At 38.6% G+C, this 20,582-nt stretch overlaps 1 protein-coding gene across 1 annotated transcript in view; it reads left to right on the top strand.

Annotated features, from left to right (window-relative positions):
• The window catches only part of cdh19 (cadherin 19, type 2), a 20,349-nt gene extending 7,342 nt beyond the window's left edge, over positions 1–13,007 (top strand). Inside the window, exons 5-12 of the mRNA XM_079661257.1 lie at positions 1,631–1,798; positions 2,833–3,023; positions 4,648–4,901; positions 6,116–6,252; positions 7,203–7,324; positions 7,615–7,732; positions 8,882–9,133; positions 10,013–13,007. Of these exons, the coding sequence (XP_079517383.1) occupies positions 1,631–1,798; positions 2,833–3,023; positions 4,648–4,901; positions 6,116–6,252; positions 7,203–7,324; positions 7,615–7,732; positions 8,882–9,133; positions 10,013–10,533 (1,763 nt within the window). The 3' untranslated portion in view covers positions 10,534–13,007. The remainder of the gene's footprint in view (positions 1–1,630; positions 1,799–2,832; positions 3,024–4,647; positions 4,902–6,115; positions 6,253–7,202; positions 7,325–7,614; positions 7,733–8,881; positions 9,134–10,012) is intronic.
• Positions 13,008–20,582: the final 7,575 nt, after the last annotated feature.

Here is a 20,582-nt window from a genome sequence, read left to right as displayed (position 1 = left end):
CTCTGTTACAGTAAAAGTCCTGCATTCAAAATGTTCCTCAAGTAAAAGTAGAAAAGTATTATCATCAAAATATAGTTAAAGTAGCGGCAGTAAAAGTAGTGATTGTGCGGATCGGTCCATTTCAGAATAATATATATGATATGTGTTATAACGATTGATCACTAAAGTGTTATCAAAGCTGGTAAAGGTGCAGCTAGTTTGAATGGCTTTGTATACTGCAGGGTAGCTTTTGAATTTACTTATTATATTTCACATCATTCATCCAAATCTATAAATTAACTAAAGGTATTAAATACCATTTACCTCTGAACTGTAGAGGAGTAGAAGAACAAAGTAGCAAAACATTGAAATACTTGAGTAAAGTCAAAAGTATGTCAACATTTTACCCAAGTATAGTACTTGAGTTTATGAACTTGGTTACTTTACACAGCTGGCTATAAAGATAGAAAGACTAAGCTTTGCACAGAGGCATAAAAATACATTTTCAAAATGCTCAACAGTGCTGCCAAAATTATAAACTGACTGCTATGCAATTAAAATAAATGCTTTTATATATTTCTATTAGATGTGACTCTTTAGCGTTTCTGTTATTATTAACACTGCTGCTTTAGTTGTTCTGACTGCTAAAATCCTCTGTTATTCCTCATTTTAAAGCCGATATTCCGTGGGGGTGGGGGGGGGGGGGCACCTTTTTCATACCTGATGAGTTTGCATCCCTGACTACAGTTGCTTTAGCATGTAGAAGCTAGTTAGCTTACTATTTGATTTGTTTTAGATAGGCACAACATGTTTCATATGCTTGCTGACCTTATTTTCCTGTTCCATGTTAAAATAACCCCTTTTCTGTTTTTTCGCTGAGAAAGAGTAATTTCTTTCGGTCATGGAAAATTAGGTAATGATCATGCAGAAGTCATTGAAAATCATTGGTGAAAAAGTGTATGAACCCTGAACAGATAGACATGAATGTATTGAAAGACACACTGACATATTGTTAGCAATGATCCCTCCCAGAAGCAAATAAACATAAACACCTGCTTTATCCTTCAAACAGTTATGTTTATTGGCATTGTTAAATCGCCAGATGGCTTAAATTAGGTTGGTTTACAGTACAAGAAGAAGATACAATCTATTCATCCCTGAGGGGAAATTAAAAGTTTTCATTCTGTTGGTATTTTTACATATTACACATTCAAAAACGTGATCTACAAACATGTAATGATGAGGAGATAGGGCAAGGGTTATTGTGATTGAGGCCTTCTATGGCAGGCGCCCAAATCAGCGCGACTGATTAGACATTGCGGTTGGTAATTGGCTTCTGAAAAGTTAATTTGAAAAGATGATTAGAGGAATAAGTGGTTAAAGTTATGACTTGCAAAGCAAAATTAGCATTTACATTTTCCAATTTCTGTTACCCGTCCCCTGCAGCCTCCACTTTCACCAGACAGAAGAATCATTAGTCATCTTAAAGCCATCTTGTATTTCTATGGATCGATCCAATATGTAAACTTAACATTTATGATGGTAAAGTGCTCTCGTAGACTGATTGAGACAAAGTTTATTTTGTAAAGACACAGATACATTTAATTCTGTCTTTTGTTGACGCTATATTTATCCTTCTCCTCACCTACAGGGATTATTGTAACATCTTGGCCAAACATGGACCGCGAGGCCAGAGAGCAGTACCTGGTGGTGGTGCAGGTGAAGGATATGCTTGGCCTCAGCGGCGGTTACTCCTCCTCCACCACCGTCACAGTAAGCCTGACTGATGTCAACGACAATGGACCTACTTTCCAACACCGTGAGTCACAATATGAGTCACAGTGATGCAAACACCAGGCCACACACACTCAATGAAATCAATGAAAGAGCCAAAGCGTTGCAGACTGCGAGGACATATTTAATATTACACCTAAGAGGCATTTATTTGATCACACTTCTCCGGTTCAGGTGGGTGGTTCACTGGTTTGCACTGCCGGCGCTGCATTCCGCTGTACACATCTTGTTATTCAGCTGGCAGACAGAATTAAAAGGAGACAGTCGAAGAATGAGATCGAGCGAACAAGACGGAGAGAGGAGATGGGGATTTTCATCTGCGGGTGCACGTGTAGATACGTCGCCCACTGGATGAATTTAATCATTCACACTTGAAAGGACATTTGTCATGACCTTTAGAAACAAACCTAGCATCCTCAGTGATAAACCCCACTAAATGAATGCCTTGGGAAGAAATCAATTCTTTAGAAAGGAGGATGATACCTTAAACTATTAATGTCACATTTACATTCAGAGCAGGTGCTTTCCTATGTATTCAATGTTGAGTCAAAAGGTCCTATTAATATTGTATGACCTCACTTCAGTTTTGAACCCTGTTTTGTAACATAATTGGTAATTATTATCAGCAGGGATAACATTTTGTCAGGAGCAGCTGGTTCCTTTCGAGTTCCTCCCAATTGTGGCTGCCATCCAAACAGAGTCATTTAAAGACAGAATCACATTTTCTCATCTTCTTATTAGAGTTAGGATTATATGGAGTTTGCTACAATTTATCTGTGACTAGCAAAAATTGACGCTCACCACAATGTCCTCCCTTCTTATCACTTTACACACTAGGAACCTCTCTTTACTAGCCATTAACAACTCACTGTCAAGTTCAGTTGGCAAAGTCTTAGTAAAGAAACTTTTAATTTGTTGTTTTTCCCCCAAAATGTCATTCTGTACTGCAACGGTACCAATTTGGTATCTTCGGGATTCTGTATTCCTTTTGATAACATATTCCAACATTCTCTGTGTAATGGTGTCAATAGTGTTCTTAAAAGATCCTTATTTTTTCAGACCTGTACACTTTTGCCGTACCTGAAAATGCAGCTGAAGGCACCACAGTTGGCAGGGTTATGGCGTATGATGGAGACAGTGGCATCAATGCTAAGATGACCTACAGTCTGGAGGATGACCTGGAGGAAAGCTCTACTTTTATCATCAAAACAGACCCAGTCACGCAGGAGGGATTGATACTGCTAGCCAAGGTGAATGCATACAGTGTCTAATATATGAGTTTAGCATATTTTTCTTTTAATCTTATGTTTCAAGGATGGTAGTGTCACCAGAAATCATAGTGTGGGTGGGCACAGAGGCCATTGGGTGCTGAAACATTATTTGTAGAAAAAAACTCATTTTTTAATCTCCGGCGTTTAGAATCTAATTAACATCACTGACACCAATGTGAACACAATTTTAAAAATCATTACACCTGATAGAGGGCATGGCAGCACATTCTGGCTCTATGCACTCACACAGACAGCTGGCAGACACAACAACAGCAGCATCAAAGCCAACAAGACGCAACAGTGTAGCAGCCTGGCACAGGGACCCAGCCATCCCACACAGTCGTACACCTGGCAGCAGCAGCAACAGCAATATCCACTTCTCTCCAAGTCACAAACGTAGCAGCACAATAAACTACAGGCTTCAAAACGAGAACAGAGAAAGTGAAGACCTTACTTTGGATGATAGCATTGAAATAAGCCAATTTTCAATCAATGACTCATAAGAGTGATTACTTTTTTTGACAGGTTTTGTTCTGTAGGGTGACAAAGGTCTTCTATCTGAAGATTAACAAAATATCCACCTATTAGGACAGCTAAAGCTATCTAATTAATAAGTAATGTTCAATATGCATGTAACCCGGAAATGTGCTGTGATGAGCAGATTTAAAAAAAAGAGGCTGAAGAAATATTGAGGACTATTACTTTAGTAAAAGTATGGAAATACTCTATAAAAGACATGCCTTGAAAACCTTTATTTCAATAAAAGCACATATATATTAGCAAAATAATAAATGAAAGGACCCTGTATGCAGAATGGCTGCACTTATTATATTTCTGGATTATAATAGTTGATGCATTATTGTTTTATAATTGTAATGTTGCAGCTGTCAAAAGTGGGGCACATTTGAATTGCTTGATATACTTCTAGGAAGCTTAATATATGATTATAGCTCATAAATTATTAGTTTAATTATATTTTGTGTACACATCGAAATCTTCATAGTAACCTTGTGAAGCTGAACCTATCATATACAATAAATGATGATCAGTATACGGTGCAATATCTGCCCCAAAGTGTAGAAGAAGAAAGAAACATGGGTTTACTCAAGTAAACTGCAGTAACCATAACATTTTGCGATGTACTTAAGTTAATGTAGAAAGGACCTATGCTTCATACTTTTTTCATAACAACAGTATGCTTCTCTTTTATAGCACATGAGATTTAAATTGAGTTGTCGTGATAATGAAATAAAAAAGACATTATTGACTCTGTCTCTGAATCACTTTGGGAACCCAATAATGGTTTGCATGCTGCTTTCTTATTACTGGCATAATAATGGTAATCAAAAACCCAACAATAGTTAAGTGCGTTCTCACAGCTTGTAGCTCATTGACACTGGCTAAACAATGTTAGCAACTCACCTGAGTCGTGTCCTGCTCCCACGGGCATAATCATCTGTCTTAAGTACAAGTTGGCAAAGCATATTGGAAAAGCTGTTACTCTTTGTGCTTGCTTTATGATTAAGAATATTGTGTGTTCTGCTTTTAATATCTGCTGTAATATAATTAAACTTTTTAAAAGCTGTTTTTTTTTTCTTCACAGCCTTTGGACTATGAAACTAAAAGACGTTTTGTCATGGCCGCAGAGGCAGTCAATGACCATGTGGACACTCGTTTTCTGGATCTAGAGGAGTTCAGGGACAGAACAACGCTCAAGATTATTGTGGAAGATGTGGACGAGCCGCCTGTCTTTCTCTCCGAGGTGTACGAGTGGAAGGTTCCTGAAAATGCAGCTGTGGGAACTGTGGTTGGCAGTGTTAGTGCCAGAGACACTGACACAGTCAACAACCCCATCAGGTACAGGAATGTGAACCGTCTAAACCAGAAAGAATGGGATCTGCCACCCAAGTATGGTAATGACAAGGTAGATACCCAGGCTGGTGGGGGCGGAACGTCCCCAGACAGCTCTCTCCACAGGGTGAAAAATCATTCCATTTCAAATAGTGTTACTGGCTCAGTGCATCCATTTTACCCTTGATCTCTGGATACCCTGTACATGGTCATATTTATCTCATATTACCTTAGTAGGAAATGAGCCCTGCTGAATAAATCATACCGATTTTTTTTTTTTTTTTACACCTCACAGGCTTTTCTATCTATTGCCTTGGTATTATCACAAAGCGACGTGGCTAGGACGTGGGAATTTAATAAAGCACCGTACGAGGTGGCATATGGAATTGAGATTTGCAGTAATTTGCAAGTGGGGCACGTTGCAGAGGAGACGGCAGCAGTACCGGTGCCTGTAGTCCATCTGAGCTGAGCTTAAGAATGGCAGGTGCTGCATATCATCCTCAGCCTAGCGTCTATTAATGTCCCTTCGGAGACAATGTTTTATTGATTAATACATTATAGCTGACATTTTAGGGGCTTCCATAGCTCTACTAAATATGATTAAGTTTGCTTTCGTCAAATTAGCTTATTTTCCAAAGTTGTTATCACAGAAATGAGTCATTACTTATTATGTTTTCACTCCTGGTTACCCTTACTCACCATGGTGCTATAATCACTTATAATAATGGGTGGTAAAGGTATGATAGGATGAAAGATTTCCTTCGTTAACAATTCAGTTATCTTCGCCCGTGGATGATACATTTATGTTTTTTAAAAGTCGTTTTTTATACACTATCAGAAAACAAGTCACTGCACCACCTGTAACATTATTTAATTGAAGAATGACTGCACAAAAGTTCTCTACAGATTTGTCTTTCTGTTTTTAAATCCTATTTCCTCACTAAAAACAAATAAAGAAAAATGTTAGTGGTAAGGTTTTATTTATTGTCTTAAAAAACATACAAAATGTTGTGTTAGCCCGCTGTGTGAGATGCTTTGATTCACAGTGTTGTTGTCTCTGTTGTCACTAGCTTATGTGTGTGCTCTATTTGTTGGATATCTGTCAACAGATACCAAAAATTGAGCAGTTTGCCTAATTAATCTCCCTGTGGTATCACAATGTTTTGTTTGCCCAGGAAACGACCTTGCCTGCTAATGTGTGTATGTGTTTTTTCTTCCAGATATTCAATTGACAAACGGCGAGATAACACAAAAGCTTTCAAAATAGACCCAAACAATGGAACTATAATTGTCGCTAAAGCATTAGACCGAGAGACGGCAAACTGGCACAACATCACGGTTGAAGCCAAGGAAACAAGTAAGGAGGGTTTCATGTATTGTACAATGTACAATGGCCTGTTGTTAATATGGCCAACTTATGGCACCTTAGTTCACAGAACTGTGTTAAGACAAACATAAACAATGTCTAGAGCACCGCTTCCCAACCTGAAGTAGTATCTTGAGAAACTACAATTAGATCAAAGAAAAAATCATTCGGCTGATACCCCGGAACGATAACTTTCAGAAATGAGAATATATGGAAACTAAGCAGGCAAGAGAGATCTTAATTGTAAACTACATGTAAAGGAACAATAACATGGTTGACACTGTGGTTGTTAGACATTATGTAACTACTTTTCAAGCAGTTTCAGGAATTAAGAAATGGTTGAATTTGTAACGGCACCTGACTGTTTTTAATGAATTAACTTAATGGATATTTTTTATATGGCATGTTTGTGCCTCCGGCAAAAAGACTGGTCTGACATAGTTGGCTTAAATTTTACATAAGCGGTAGGCTCAAAGTAGCTAAAGGTTTTTCATAAACATTTTGATTTGTAGGCCTACTCCATAAACCCTGCACTGTGGATTGGCTTTAATATTTAAAAATGTTGATTGCTGCTTGAAATAAACATTTAAAGGTTAGCCAATAGTGATGGATATTTGTTTGAAAATTGAAATCAAGGTAAAAAGAAGTGATATCAATTAAGGGATACTACAAAAAGTTGGGAACCACTGATGTAGAGTAATGCAAACCCTAACATTACTGTACCAGGATTTACTATTTTTGAACAATGTTTTTCTGTATAGTCTGTCTTAGTTTGGAGAAAGCAGTGAAAAGTAAATGCCCATTGATTTTGCTCCACAGTCATATTTAAAGAAGCAGAAACATTTATCAGTCTAAAGTATTATTTTGACAGAGCTTTTACAAAGCATTTACGATACATGCACCCAGTGGACTTCAGCAAATGTCTATCTTCACTACTGCAGCGCAGAGCCATTTATCCTCCTCTGTGGTGGTGTTCATCAAAGTGCTGGACATAAACGACAATGTGCCAAGGCTTGCCAGAGATTACCAGCCGTATATCTGCGAGGGAACACAGGCGGGAGAAGTATGTATATTATGATGCACTGATGTTCATGATTTATTATATTATAGCAGTGTGGCATTGAGAATGTCCATGAAATGGACAGTAAAAGTTCTCATATTGCAACATATTGTATTACATCAATGTAGTATTTTGGATTCAAAAGGAGTCATTTGGCAATTGTACAGCACTATACCATGTTACATTCATAACACTGTCACCTGCTGACTGAGAGTCTGAGAAATACATTATAATGGTATCCATACAGGAAATTCCACTTGTTCTTTTCTTAGTAATGTCTTTGTGTCTCGTAGCTCATTCAGCTGCTCAGTGCTGTTGATCCGGACGACCCTGTGGAGGGACACCATTTCTACTTCTCTATGGTCCCCGAGAAACACATCAACCCAAACTTCACCATCAGAGACAATCAAGGTTATTATTAACAATGGTGGAAGAAGTATCCTGATAGTATACTTGAGTACAACTAGCATTAAAGTGAATGCAGAAGTAAAGCAAAAATAAATATCAGCTTTTAAATACATTCAGTTCCCACAATACTCATTATGTAGAATGAGCCATTACAGTATATCATTTTATTCACACATTATTCATAAATCACACATCACATCATATCATTTATGTTCCAGCTGTAGAGTACAGGTTAAGCTTATTCCCACTGTTTAGAGTCTTTCTGACTATCTTATCCTGAGCATGAAATAAAATAGTTTCATTATACTTGCACCAGGAAATGTTCTCCTCCAAATAATGGACATTTTTACATTGTGGGGCTTTAACCTGAGGGACAAAAGAAAACGAAAAATATAACACCTAATGACACCTTACTTAAAAGTCCCTTTTGATGACTGGGAGAATGATAGTGGGCTGCGGCTAAACCACCACCTGTATGAGCAGGGGAAACTGTGGGACAAAGGCAGAATAAGGGCTCATTTTCATAATCACAATCATTTTTATAACACTAGTGTTTCTTCCACATTTTGGAACTACATCCTTCAGTAGGTTGTTCCCTTTTTGTGGCTGACACATTCCTCAAGTAAGTACATTGAAAGTGTCTGCCTTGAAGTCAGTAGCCAGTCAACCCTTTCTCAAAGTTTATAATGAAATGGGCAACAAAAATCGAGCAGAAAATATGATTCAAGTTTTCAACAGTGGGATGTTTGAATGTGCAAATGAGTGGGGATGTACTGTTTGCAGGTGCAGTGTATGGGTGATTGCCTAACAACACATCCGTCCAGTCAGCATCCAGGGAATTAATAATGGATCACATATATTATAAAACACATTTCCATATTTCACAGGGCATATTTGACTCTGAAAAGTAATTGTTAGGTACCTTGATGAAGTCTTATGGGGACTCTGAAGTATACTTTACAAATGTACTTTTGTACACACTGAAAATGAGATTTGACAAGGTTCTCCAGACTTTCTGAGAGCTTGGATTGAATTTTAAATCACATTACGTGTGTCTGTTGAATTCCCCCACAATATCAGCACTCACAGTGGAAGTGCTACTCGTGTTTTTTTAAAGAAATTGAAAACTGCACCTCTACATTTAATTTGTAGACAATACAGCCGGCATCGTGGCACGCAGGAGTTCTTTTACGCGTAAGGATCGAACCCAGTATCTCCTGCCTGTTGTGGTGACTGACAGTGGATCTCCAGCTCTCTCCAGCACCAACACTTTAACCATCAGTGTATGCAGCTGCCAGCCTGCCGGCCATTGTCCCACAGGGGGGGTGGAGGCCCTCGCCCTGTCTATGGGGGTCAGCCTGCAAACCTTGTTAGGAATTGTGGTCTGCTTTATCACACTTATAGGTAAGAAAGCATGGTCTTATCTTGTATTCACATTCAAGCCTTGTCAAGATGATCAAACTATGGTAAAATAAGGGTGTGTGAAAATGTGTACTCTGTAGATAGACAGATAGATACAAAGTAAAGATGGAAGTATAGATGTAACGATAGAAGAAACAAACACACACATACAGACATTCGTAGATAGATACATCTGTGATATTTTCTTGTAAAAAAGTCATTCTCTTTCAGCGAATCTGTTGAGCTAGAGCAGCTCCAACTCACATCATTTTGGCAAGTATATAAACGTGTGTTAAACAGCAGGATTTTTTCATTAACACGTTTGTACTTTCCTTTGAATTCCTTTTTTTAAAACTCACCAGCGCGCCTTTAACACACTTATAAAATGCTGAAAGCTTGCAGAGCGATGATGTCAGGTAATGAGCATATTGGTTGCAATACATCAGTAGCAATGCCACCATGGGACATTGATGGGTTTGCATAGTGAAGAGCTTTATTATGACCTCGGCTGCTGTGTGTCCTCCCTTTGCCCATCACATGAAAGATTAATGACAATACCTGCTATGCTAACATTCTGTCGGATGAGAACAATACACGCTGAAAACACGGCAGAATAATATAAACTCTTTTAGCATTCTGTGCCACATGGAGCAAATACAAGAAGTCTTCCTGTTGTGCGTGAGCTGAAATTAAAAAAGATCATTCATAACTTAATTTGCGTTCAAATTGAATTTTACATCCACAATAAGTTACAGAAAAAAAATCTGACTGCTATTATTTCCTTTGCACAAGTACATTCTAAATCTCCATCAGGTTTTTGTATTACTAAGCGCATGCCCTGGTGTATGTTGGTAATGAGCTCTTGCTGTGTCGTGTTTGCAGTGCTGTCAATTCTAATGCTGGTGGTGAGGAGGCACAGGCGGAAGCAGCAGGAGAAGCTGGAGGTGGAGGGGAAAGAGCTGGAGCTGCCTGAGACGGTGTCGCAGAAGGTGCTGTATTACGGAGAAACGGGGGGTGTAGGAGCCGACCTCAACTTCTGCCAGCCTGCGGTCCCGCTGCGCCGCCACCCCAAGAGGAGGGAGAGGAGGCTGCGGAGGGAGGACGTCAGGGCCAGCATACGCATGTCCCTCAGAGAATCCCACCTCATTGGGCCGGACGACGACGTCTTCAGGCAGTTTATTCTGGACAGGCTGACAGAGGCTGATCTCGATCCTTACGTCCCCCCATTCGACTGCCTAAGAACTTATGCTTATGAGGGGTCAGGTTCTCCCACAGGGTCCCTGAGCTCACTGGACTCATCTACAACGGAGCTTGAACCTGAGCAACCTGTTAGTAATCCCAGAACCTACACAGTAAGACTCACCCCTTGGTATTGGGGAGGAGAGGAAGACACCATCTTCTGAGGGTCTCTTCTTCTACTCTTTCAATGGCTGTTTCTCTAATCTTTGCCATGATGGACGAGTTCACTTCACTTCCAAAGAGCGATCAGCCATGACTAAAAGTTGCATTTAAAGGAAAGGCTCAGCATTATGAATAATTCCTTGTCGAGAGTTGTACCTGATTCATTAATGTGCGCTGAATATAAATCAAAAGCAGCCTGTCAGCTTAGCTTAGCTTAGCATGAAGACTGGACTCTTTTTGGAGGCTTTAGTTGTGCTATGCCACTTTCATCATCTAATGTCTCCTTTCTACAGTCTTCTGTTGCTATGTTAGGCTAACTGGAGCCTGGCTGTAGCCTTATATTTATCATACCGATATGAAAAAAGTATTTAATTCTCGTGTTGCTTCAAGCTAGAAAGCATAGTGTATTACATAAAATGACAAGCCATTCCTCTTAGATGAAATCAATCCATAATGATTACATTATGTACGCATCAATTCTGTGTACAACTCTTTGAACATTGAGAGCATTTATGACTTTTTATGGCTAATATGAATGTTGATGTTAGACTTTGTCTTAGTGCCTTCAAATCTAAGAGCAAGGGGTTTATTTTACACCCACTTCTATGCAACAATCCAATCCATCTTCGTCTTACTGTACATCGTAAGCCATTTGTATAAATGCTAAAACAACCTGTATTCTCCTGACAAGCGACCTCTTGTAGTTGTGCAAATAAGGACTATCCTCTCTAAATTGCAAAGGTAGGATTAACATGCCGACATGTTGCGTGTTCGTTGCATTTTCCCTCAACTCCAGAAACTGCAGTTTGCATCCAGTGATCTACCAAAAATGTAATGTAACTTTTCCCCAAACCTTTAAGCTGCATTATTTTTATTTGATTTTATTTAGTCCGCTTAGGGACAGTGGAACAAGCTGGAAACACAGTATTATCACATTATTAATTTGTGGCTGTTAAAGAGTAAAACAATGGAATACATGCTTTAATTATTATAAATATTACAGTGTAATGATATTACACTCATTGTATAATACCTACAGTATTACTGATCAGTCAAATACATGTTTATGGTACTACTAGGTCATTTCTTATCTAGTTTTATACTTGGTATTTTGGCTCATAACAATTTGTTCTGTACATTATGTGTATTTTTGTATTTACCCTTACGAAATTATATTATTTAATGCGTATTCTTTCGTTATGTGAATGTCAACATCATTTTCAAATAGAGATTTTGATTCCTGATTAGCGTTTTCTTACAGAAATTACATTTTACTTACAGAAGACTATCCATTATATATGAACTGTTTAACATGGATTATGCTGTATGATATGACTTTCCTTTTTGTGAAGTCACGGGAGAGCAGATCACACGACTTGTGTAAGCCAATCAGCAGCGGAGAGAGATCACATGGGTGATTGGCAGCAAAACTTCAGCAAAGTAAGAGAAGATTTGAAATGTATAAAGAGAGTCTTATACAAGAGCACTTTAAAGATAATTATAATAATATACAGTGCTGCGCTCTCTTCTTCCTTCATGGTCATTTAGCCTACAGTATTATTGGAAAACAGTACATGAACGCGTTATTGTGTGGGTGGCTGCTCGTGGGGTGACTCGAGGTAATTACAAGGGGCTCAGGTCCAGCCTCCTTCACCTTCTCGTCCACTAATTGGGCTGTTTGCTGTCTGCGAAGGTCAGTGTTTAGACCAGAGAGCATACAGTTCTCACTGAAGGAGGAACTGTATACAAAGACATTCAAACATATGTGGAAAGTAATTGGAAAGCCTTGGGCAACGATACAACATAAGGGAAACAACTAATTGTTTGAATCTATTCAGCTTTTCCTTTTTCTGCCGTGGTTACTTTTATGAGTAGGTGCACCACTCAGCAGGACATTTTCCAGACATTACTGCAACTCAAAGTGAGCTTCAAATAGCTTTCACTGTTGGAAACAATCTATCTGGGCACTGCAAAATCATTATCTCGCAATGGCTTCTAAAGACACAGATGTTCAAAAAAAAAGTCTTTTGAAAGTCCTTTCAGACCAATCTCCACAGTCCAACATGTAGGTTATTGGATTTTCCCATAAAGGCCCTGTTATAATTTCCTTTTCAAAAAGTACCGTAATGTCAAAAGTCATTCAGCTCTCGGTGTCATTTAACCTTCTGAATTTCTGTCATTACCCATGGTGAATATCACGGGTAATTTAACCTAACAGCCCTTTTCTTTGTGTAATTATACCCATTACAGCAATGTGAAAGATTTCGCTCCGTCAACTGTCTCTGTCCTCTGCACAGGTTATAGATTCAGCTCTTCTTTTCAGAGCCATTGCCAGACTCATCACAAAGTCCCGCAATGCTCACTTGAGGGTCTTTGAGAGGGGGCTCTCATTTGGCACATGGTGAGTTGATTGAAAAGATGCCTGAAAGGTTTTTTGAGATCCATTTTTGTAAAGAAAAATAAATCGTTACATACATGTACGCCTCAAGGTTTGGCTGATCAATTAATTGATGTGCAATTGGGGATTATACAGTTACTGTAATTAAAGTGTATGAAGATTAATATTTAGATATTCTGAGTATTGCAACGTTTTTTTAAGTCTACAGTATGTTTAACAATCGAACAAAAAATAATTAATAGTTGAATTAATGTTATAAAGTTACAATACACATAATTGTCAAAACTGCCAGCCTTTTTTAATTCAACATGACCCCATGTCACCCCACATGAATGATTTTAAGGAAGATGTATTTTTAACCAAGTGAGAGCCCTTCTTAAATTAAACCCATATCTTATCTGATCTCTGCTAGCACAGTAAGAAACTTGAAAAGATGAATAGTTAGGTGTTGGGAAATATATGTGAATACTGGATATGCTTATACATTACAATTTGTCTTTGATTATCCACACGTTGTCAAATTGCAAGTTATTAAGCAGGAACAGGACATTGACTTAAGCTTTAACATCACAATAATACATATGAAATCATGCTCAACACTATAATAGTATAATAGTGCAAGCTATCAACACCAGTAGAGAACACTTCCATGTGTGAGCCTACACATATCCAGGCTGTTATCACAGCATGTGTGCCGCTGTCAAATCTGACAGCAAATGTGTTAAAAGATTATGCAAACTTGAATATTTCTGGCATTTTCAGAAAACATTTCTGGCAAGTTATGTCATGTGAGCCTTAACCACTCTGGTCCATTAACTTTCCCGAAATGTGGTGAGACTAGGGGAATGTCACACTTCTAAGAAACAAATTATAAGTAGTAATGCTGTGGTAACGATTTGGAAAGTATAATTGTTCATCACAAGCTAATGTTTGGCTGTGTTGGATGGTAATGTGTGGCCTTGTTTACAAGACAGTTGGTAGTTTCAAATCACTTGAGGCAAATTGATTATTATCAGGAGCATTTGCAAGATTAATTTAGTTTTTGGTTGATGGAGCTTGCTGAAAATACAGTTTTAAATTAGAAATTGACATTTGCTCAACCAACTCCCCTCTACCGTGATTACAGTGTGTATGTTTTTTACCCTTTTCAAAAATGTGATTGTATAGGTTTAACCTTGTCCATATCTTTGTGTTTCTTCCCAGCAAGAGAGTCGATAGGGAATTTGACACATCTGGCCTGATGTGGGGTCACGGCTAATGTGATCGCGTAGCTAGTTTAGATTCATTTGACAGGGTTCTTGTGTTTAAATGAGTCCGCTGGAAACTTTTAAAAGTCAGCCAGGTCTCTTTTCTGTATATACAGAGTTTTCCATTTGCGTGATCTTCCATGGACTGTGGTCCATCTTCCAAGCAAAATCCACAATATGAAAATCTGCTTTTACTTAAATCTGAAATGAATGACCCATTGTGTACAATACTTGTGTGTGGACATTTGAACGGGAACAAAATAAATTGAGAAAACTTAAATAATCCAATCTTTATCTTTTACAGCTGACACTAGCATGATTAGGTAGCTAGCTACAGCTGATAACATCTGCATGGGACACCAAAAACATACAGGGACACTAATCAATGTTATCTAGCCATTGCCATTATTATAATTGTACATTAAAAAGCATACATGCTGTGAGTGAAAGGGGACGGGACAACTCACCTTTTAAATAAAATCATTTTATTAATTGCCATCTTATTAAGAGGTTATGTTTGACACAACATATGATCAGTAAGACCCATTTAAAATCCTAACTAAAAGTGAATATACAGCAAATGTGCAGAACCAATCAACCTACACAGGTGTTAAAAAAGTGATTAGCATCTGTGACATTGTTAGCCCTCATTGAACACACCAAAAGAGAACATACACCTCATTGTAAGCTTTATGGTGATGATGTAAACTAAGACAGTATCCATTTTGTAAGCACCAGCACAATTGGTGTCTTCTTTGTTAAATTAGAGAAAGCAGATCAGACTGTGACTGTTGTGTTATTGTAGAGTTAGTGAGCCTGTTGCTAATCACCAATCATCATTTTGACTCCAGCATAAAATAAACATAAAAACATGTCCTGCCATTTCCATTGACAAATCAAATTGCAATTCACAGCGGCTCATAGAAAAATCAACAGCAAGCTACATAAGAGCCAATAGAGTGGTGTTGTGAGAGAGGTCATCCTTCAACTAAAGACTCTGCTTCAAAACCAGACACAGCCATCATTATCACTGACAAAGTGTGCTTAGCACTTACTTTGCTTGTATCATTTCCTGTTTCCCTTTTAGTGGTTGGGACGCACTTTTTTGTTGAAGCTAACGAACCTTACACTCTGATAAAACATACAAATAATGAGCTCTCCTTGATGAGCCAGTTGCTTTTCAGTTAATTAAAAAGCCCTGATACTTTGCTATACTTCTAGAAGTCATTTCTTACATGAACACAGTAGCGTCTTCTACTGGGCATTAGGGATTTCTGAATGTCTTGCTGTGACTAGAACCTCTATAGCCTAGTCACAAAGAATATCCCTTCCCTTTGGCGGACACAGTTTTTGCCCTGGAATGCTGAACTTATGCATGGCGACACATGTTTCGCTGTTGTGTTTAAAATTGCATAAACACATCCATGTGAGTACATAGTCTTATCTTTTGGGGAATTTGAGCCCTTACAGAGTATAGTGTATTTCAAGCTGCAATCTCCAGTCCTAAAGAATAGAGCCAATGCATAAAACGGTGTTCTTTGAAGGGCCACCTTGGGATAGCTCCAAAAGAAAGTAGATCCCTGTTGGCCCAACTTTACAGCAGAAATATCTCTGCTATGCCAGGTAACCCAAGCGCTTCAGCTAATGTGGCTAAGTTATGCGTTGTGGGCGATGCCAAGACGGCGACTGCAGTAGCCAACCATACTGAATTTCACAATATTTACTCCTTAGAAAAACCTATGGTTGACATCACAGAGACTGTTCATTTTTGATTCAGTCTGATTGCCATTTGGAAAGGGCTCCCTTAGAAAAATGTATGCACCAATTTAGAATTCAGTTAATTGAATCCGATGACAGTTGAAGGGTTGCTTGGTTACTTTCCAACAAATAGGACCTTACCTATTCTATTGATCAAATTAGTAATTATGTTTGTATACATCTTTACATTGTTTTCGTGGGAAAATGCTGCATTTAATTGATATTAAACCAAGGCTTCCAAATAATTGGTTTTCCTTTGTTGAGAAATAATGTCCCTCTCCACATTTGCGATGGGACTTTTTCATATAATCAAAATGCGTGAAAAGCTATTTTCAGAGTTTGGCTCATTAGATCTAATCTTTTTTCTCAAAGGGAGCTGCTGAATTAGGAATGAAAAACTTTCCACTTACAGTATGATACATAACATATCCACTTGATCTGATATCATATTGTTCTTTCCTTAGGTCTTTACTATGGCACTAATATTATGGAATACCAAAGACTTGGGGTTCAAAGTGAAAAGTCCCATTAATAAAGAAGAGATTACTTTCACTTGCTGTCAGGGCCCTGTGCCGCTAAAGGATTGATGCTCTCACATTAAATCAGCCCCTTGAAAGGTCCTTCCAAAACTGTATGAGTGCCAACTGTATAGGTAATCTCTTTCTCTATTTTGTTTTACTTTCAGGGCATGTTCAGTGGTATTATCAAGGCATTGATGTAGGGATTTCTGCTTTGTTGTTGCTTTGGTCATTCTTTCCAAATCTGTATTTGTCATTGGTTCTCTCTCTCTTTTTTCCTTTCCTACTTCCATACTTTCTTTCCTTCCTCCATTTCTCTCCTCTGAGCCACAGGGTTTGTTGTTCACTTTTTGTTGTCTGAACCATCATTCAAAATGCAGGGCTTTCTTCTGACAGGCACTGAAGCAAGGAAATGAGAAATGACTCACACAGTTTAGCTCCTCTTCATTTTCACTAGCCTTATTATTATCACACACATGCACTCCACGTTCACACACGTACACGTGCGGGCGCGTGCATGCACACACACACTACACGCACTTTTCACAGATGATTAGTGAAGTCTCCTCAGCAAAAAGACACCCAAATCTGTAAAGCCCTGAGAGGTTTTTTGTCAATGTCCACACTCATGACATACAGTACATTTAGTGGACTTTGACAGTTCAGAGAGCGATGGCCCCTGCTCACCACTAATTAGCTGTCATTCATAATTGATTAAAGTCTGAATGTAAATAATACATGGAAATAGAATTTTATTTGGGATGCCATGTCAATTACATTTACCTAGGGCACTGCTGAGAGTGGATGTAAACATGGCTGCATAATTGCAAAAATGATTTGCCAATGAGATTAGGCTAATCATGTTTAAGGGCAAAGAGAGGCTGGAGGTGTCATAGGTTTTTATTATTTCAGGCTTTACACGTTTTCTCGGATCTAATTCCAAATTCAGGGCATGAGGAATGGATGGAACAGGTCTTGGGTTTTGCTCTGAAGGCAGCACTTAAAATCTGAAACTGATATTTTCTGGAGGATCTTTTACTTTTTCCTGAGGAGAATGCACAAATGGAATAATTATACTTTTGCTTCTCCTCTTTTTACCTCCTTAATGCATGCAGTAGGATGACAATTGTGATTTCTTTTTCGTTGGAAAATGATCCAAACAATCAGACCATCCATCAATGCACACAGATGATTTACTCTGGAAGGTTTTACCATCTGTTTCCTTCTCTCTGCTGTTTATAATATGGAAACAAAACATTTGAATAGAGCTGAAACAGGAAAAGGACTTCTTTAAAATGCAAATACTTTGTTCAAAGTTCCTTTCACTGCCTTAAAACTGAATAGATTAAACAAATCACACTAAACACAAGATACTTAGACCATGTTAATATTCATCATATTCAGCTTTTAATTATTATTATTATGATCAGTTATGGAATATAGCCTATGTACCAGGAATGAAAGTAAAGAATGATAGTTGCTGTAACATAGTTGTGTGTTACTCATGAGTTATCCATAGCATTATTGTTTAGAAAATGTGCTGTTCTTTTTTTGAGATTTTAAGTAAATATTTGTTTGTGTTTTTTTGTTTAAGTGGTTAGGTGTTGTTTTTAATGATGCAGGGACTCTGAGCTGTTATATGTAGGCTTTAATAGGCCTTGTTTAGTGGCCATTCTCTGGCCAATGGGGGGGAGTGGAGGGGATTTGGGGCAAAAACCAATCCGGGGGGGTTCCATGGGAAATCAGAAAACTCCATCAGAAATAAATACAGCGTTGAGAATGAGAAAAAACATTGGCAGGGTCTTAGGCTCTTCTGCAGAGCCCAGTGCCCTGAAACATTGATCACTGCAGCCTGTGATCGTTTAGTATTTAATAACTGTTTTCCATGCACATAACATTTTTGATTTTACTGAAAAAAAATCTAAAAAAGGAATAATAAATGAATCTGTTTGTATTTCACCTTCGGTCGACACTATCCCTCGCTGCTGTTGCTTTTATCTGGATTTCCCCTTTACACATTACTCCAGCAGAGAACAACAACACCCCAGTCAACATTTTTCAAAATATATAATTGAGTGCGTGTATACGATACATGGCCTCGGGTCGTGTCCCCCCTCCTGTTGGTTGGTTGGTTGTGAGAAGTGTGGTGCGCTGATTCTTCGTAGCAAATCAATCACATATTGACAGTGCTCTGATCAAATGGGCGTTGAGGATTGTCAAATTGACAGGTAGCCATTGACTGCGCTCTGATGTGATTAGGCAGTGTCAGATTGACAGTAGCCCAATGTTGTTGGCGGGGCACAGGGGGGGTGGTTGGGGCCACACTTTAATGACATCCTTCCTTTGGTGTATCTGATCCTGCATTTACCCCTGGCATTGTCAAATAGTGTATTCAGTGTGCACTTTAGTTTAGTACAGCCAATTCAGTTATCTTAGGCAGCCAGCCACATGTCTCGTCTTGCATTTTGGATGTCTGCGTGTCTCCATTGTGTATGCGCATATTGTGAGGCATGTGCTCTTGGAGTCAGAAAAAAAGCCATCGATGCAGTCCTCAGAAGTAGCACATCATTAATAACGGAGGGACCTTTGAAGATCCTGCATAAATGTCTAATTAGGTTTGGTAACCTTTAGGAAACTCAAGTGGGTGAATACTAAACAGGCCCGGAGATCTTGTACTGCATGGTAAACTAAGCACTCAACATGTGGGAGAGAGCGCTGACATTGAGGAGGTTTGTTCCCCTGCCTGAAAGGGCATGCAATTTAAGTCACATTACAAGCGCGTCTGAACTCATTGGCCAATTTCTAGTAGTTACCATTGTGTGTATACACGTCATCGTGGAGGTAGAACAGAAATATGCAGGTTTTTTTGTGCCCTTCATGCTGTGTTGATCATTGTTCAACATAACTGTGACAAGCACGGGTGGAATTAGGCAGACCCCAAAGTTTGAGTATTCGAGCCACCAGCCATGTTTGTTCTGATAGTGTTAGAAGGATGTGACCTGGAAAATACTGTGAGGGCTGCTTTACACTATAATGTCCTTGTCTCTGGCTTATAAACCCTGTGTTAAAAGATGACAGCACTTGACAATAAACATTCTGCCTTGTTGTGTTATAATACACGCTGCTAGTTAAGCTCCAATCTTTAATGTCAGGTCAGAACCTTGACTGTTGCTAGTTAACAACAGATCTCCTTAAAAATAACAAAGAGTTGACTTTAATAAGTGTTTGCTATGAAGGAAGAGACATTTAAATATGTTCTGTACAGATATTTTGAAAACATGAAATCTGTCAAATTGAAGGGTAATATATTTGGATTGAAAGGCATCAAATCAATGTTAAATTAGAAAACAACAAAGATTGCTAAATGCAAATAACGTCACTGGCTCAAAACAAAGTCTATATTAGTCTATATATATATCCTCAATAAACTCCAACATATCCAGAACTCTGCTGCCCGCCTCCTCACCCACACCCGCTCCCGAGACCACATCACTCCCATCCTCCAGAACCTCCACTGGCTCCCCGTCCGTCAAATAATCCACTTCAAAGTCCTCCTCATTACTTACAAAGCCCTCAACAACCAGGCCCCCCCCCCACTACCTCACAGACCTGCTGCACCACCAAACCCCTTCCCGCTGCCTCCGCTCATCAGAAGCCAACCTCCTATCCATCCCCACCCGCACCAATCACCGGACCTGGGGGGACAGAGCCTTCTCCGTCGCTGCCCCCTCCCTCTGGAACTCACTCCCACAACCCATCAGAGACTGCACCGACCTCACCACCTTAAAAAAACTCACAAAATCTCACCTCTTCAATCTGGTTTTTCATGTGTGATTGTTTTTGTATTATTTGACTTTAACTTTAACTATATATTTATTTGTTATTCCTTTCTTCTCTTTTCTTTTCTCTTCACTATTATCTGTAAAGCGTCTTTGAGCACCTGTAAAAGCGCTAACAAATTAAATCTATTATTATTATATTATTATTATTATTATATTATATATGATATCTACTATATATATGATAATAGTGATAATATTACTCTATTAGCATTACTAAACTAATGTTGACAGTTTTTTTTACCAACATTCTTTTGTCAGTAGACCATTGACGCTTTCTTTTTTTCCTGT

This window comes from Notothenia rossii (genome assembly GCF_949606895.1).
Source record: "Notothenia rossii genome assembly, chromosome: 12".
NCBI classification, from domain to species: domain Eukaryota; kingdom Metazoa; phylum Chordata; class Actinopteri; order Perciformes; family Nototheniidae; genus Notothenia; species Notothenia rossii.
This window is presented reverse-complemented; position numbering and strand designations above follow the sequence as displayed.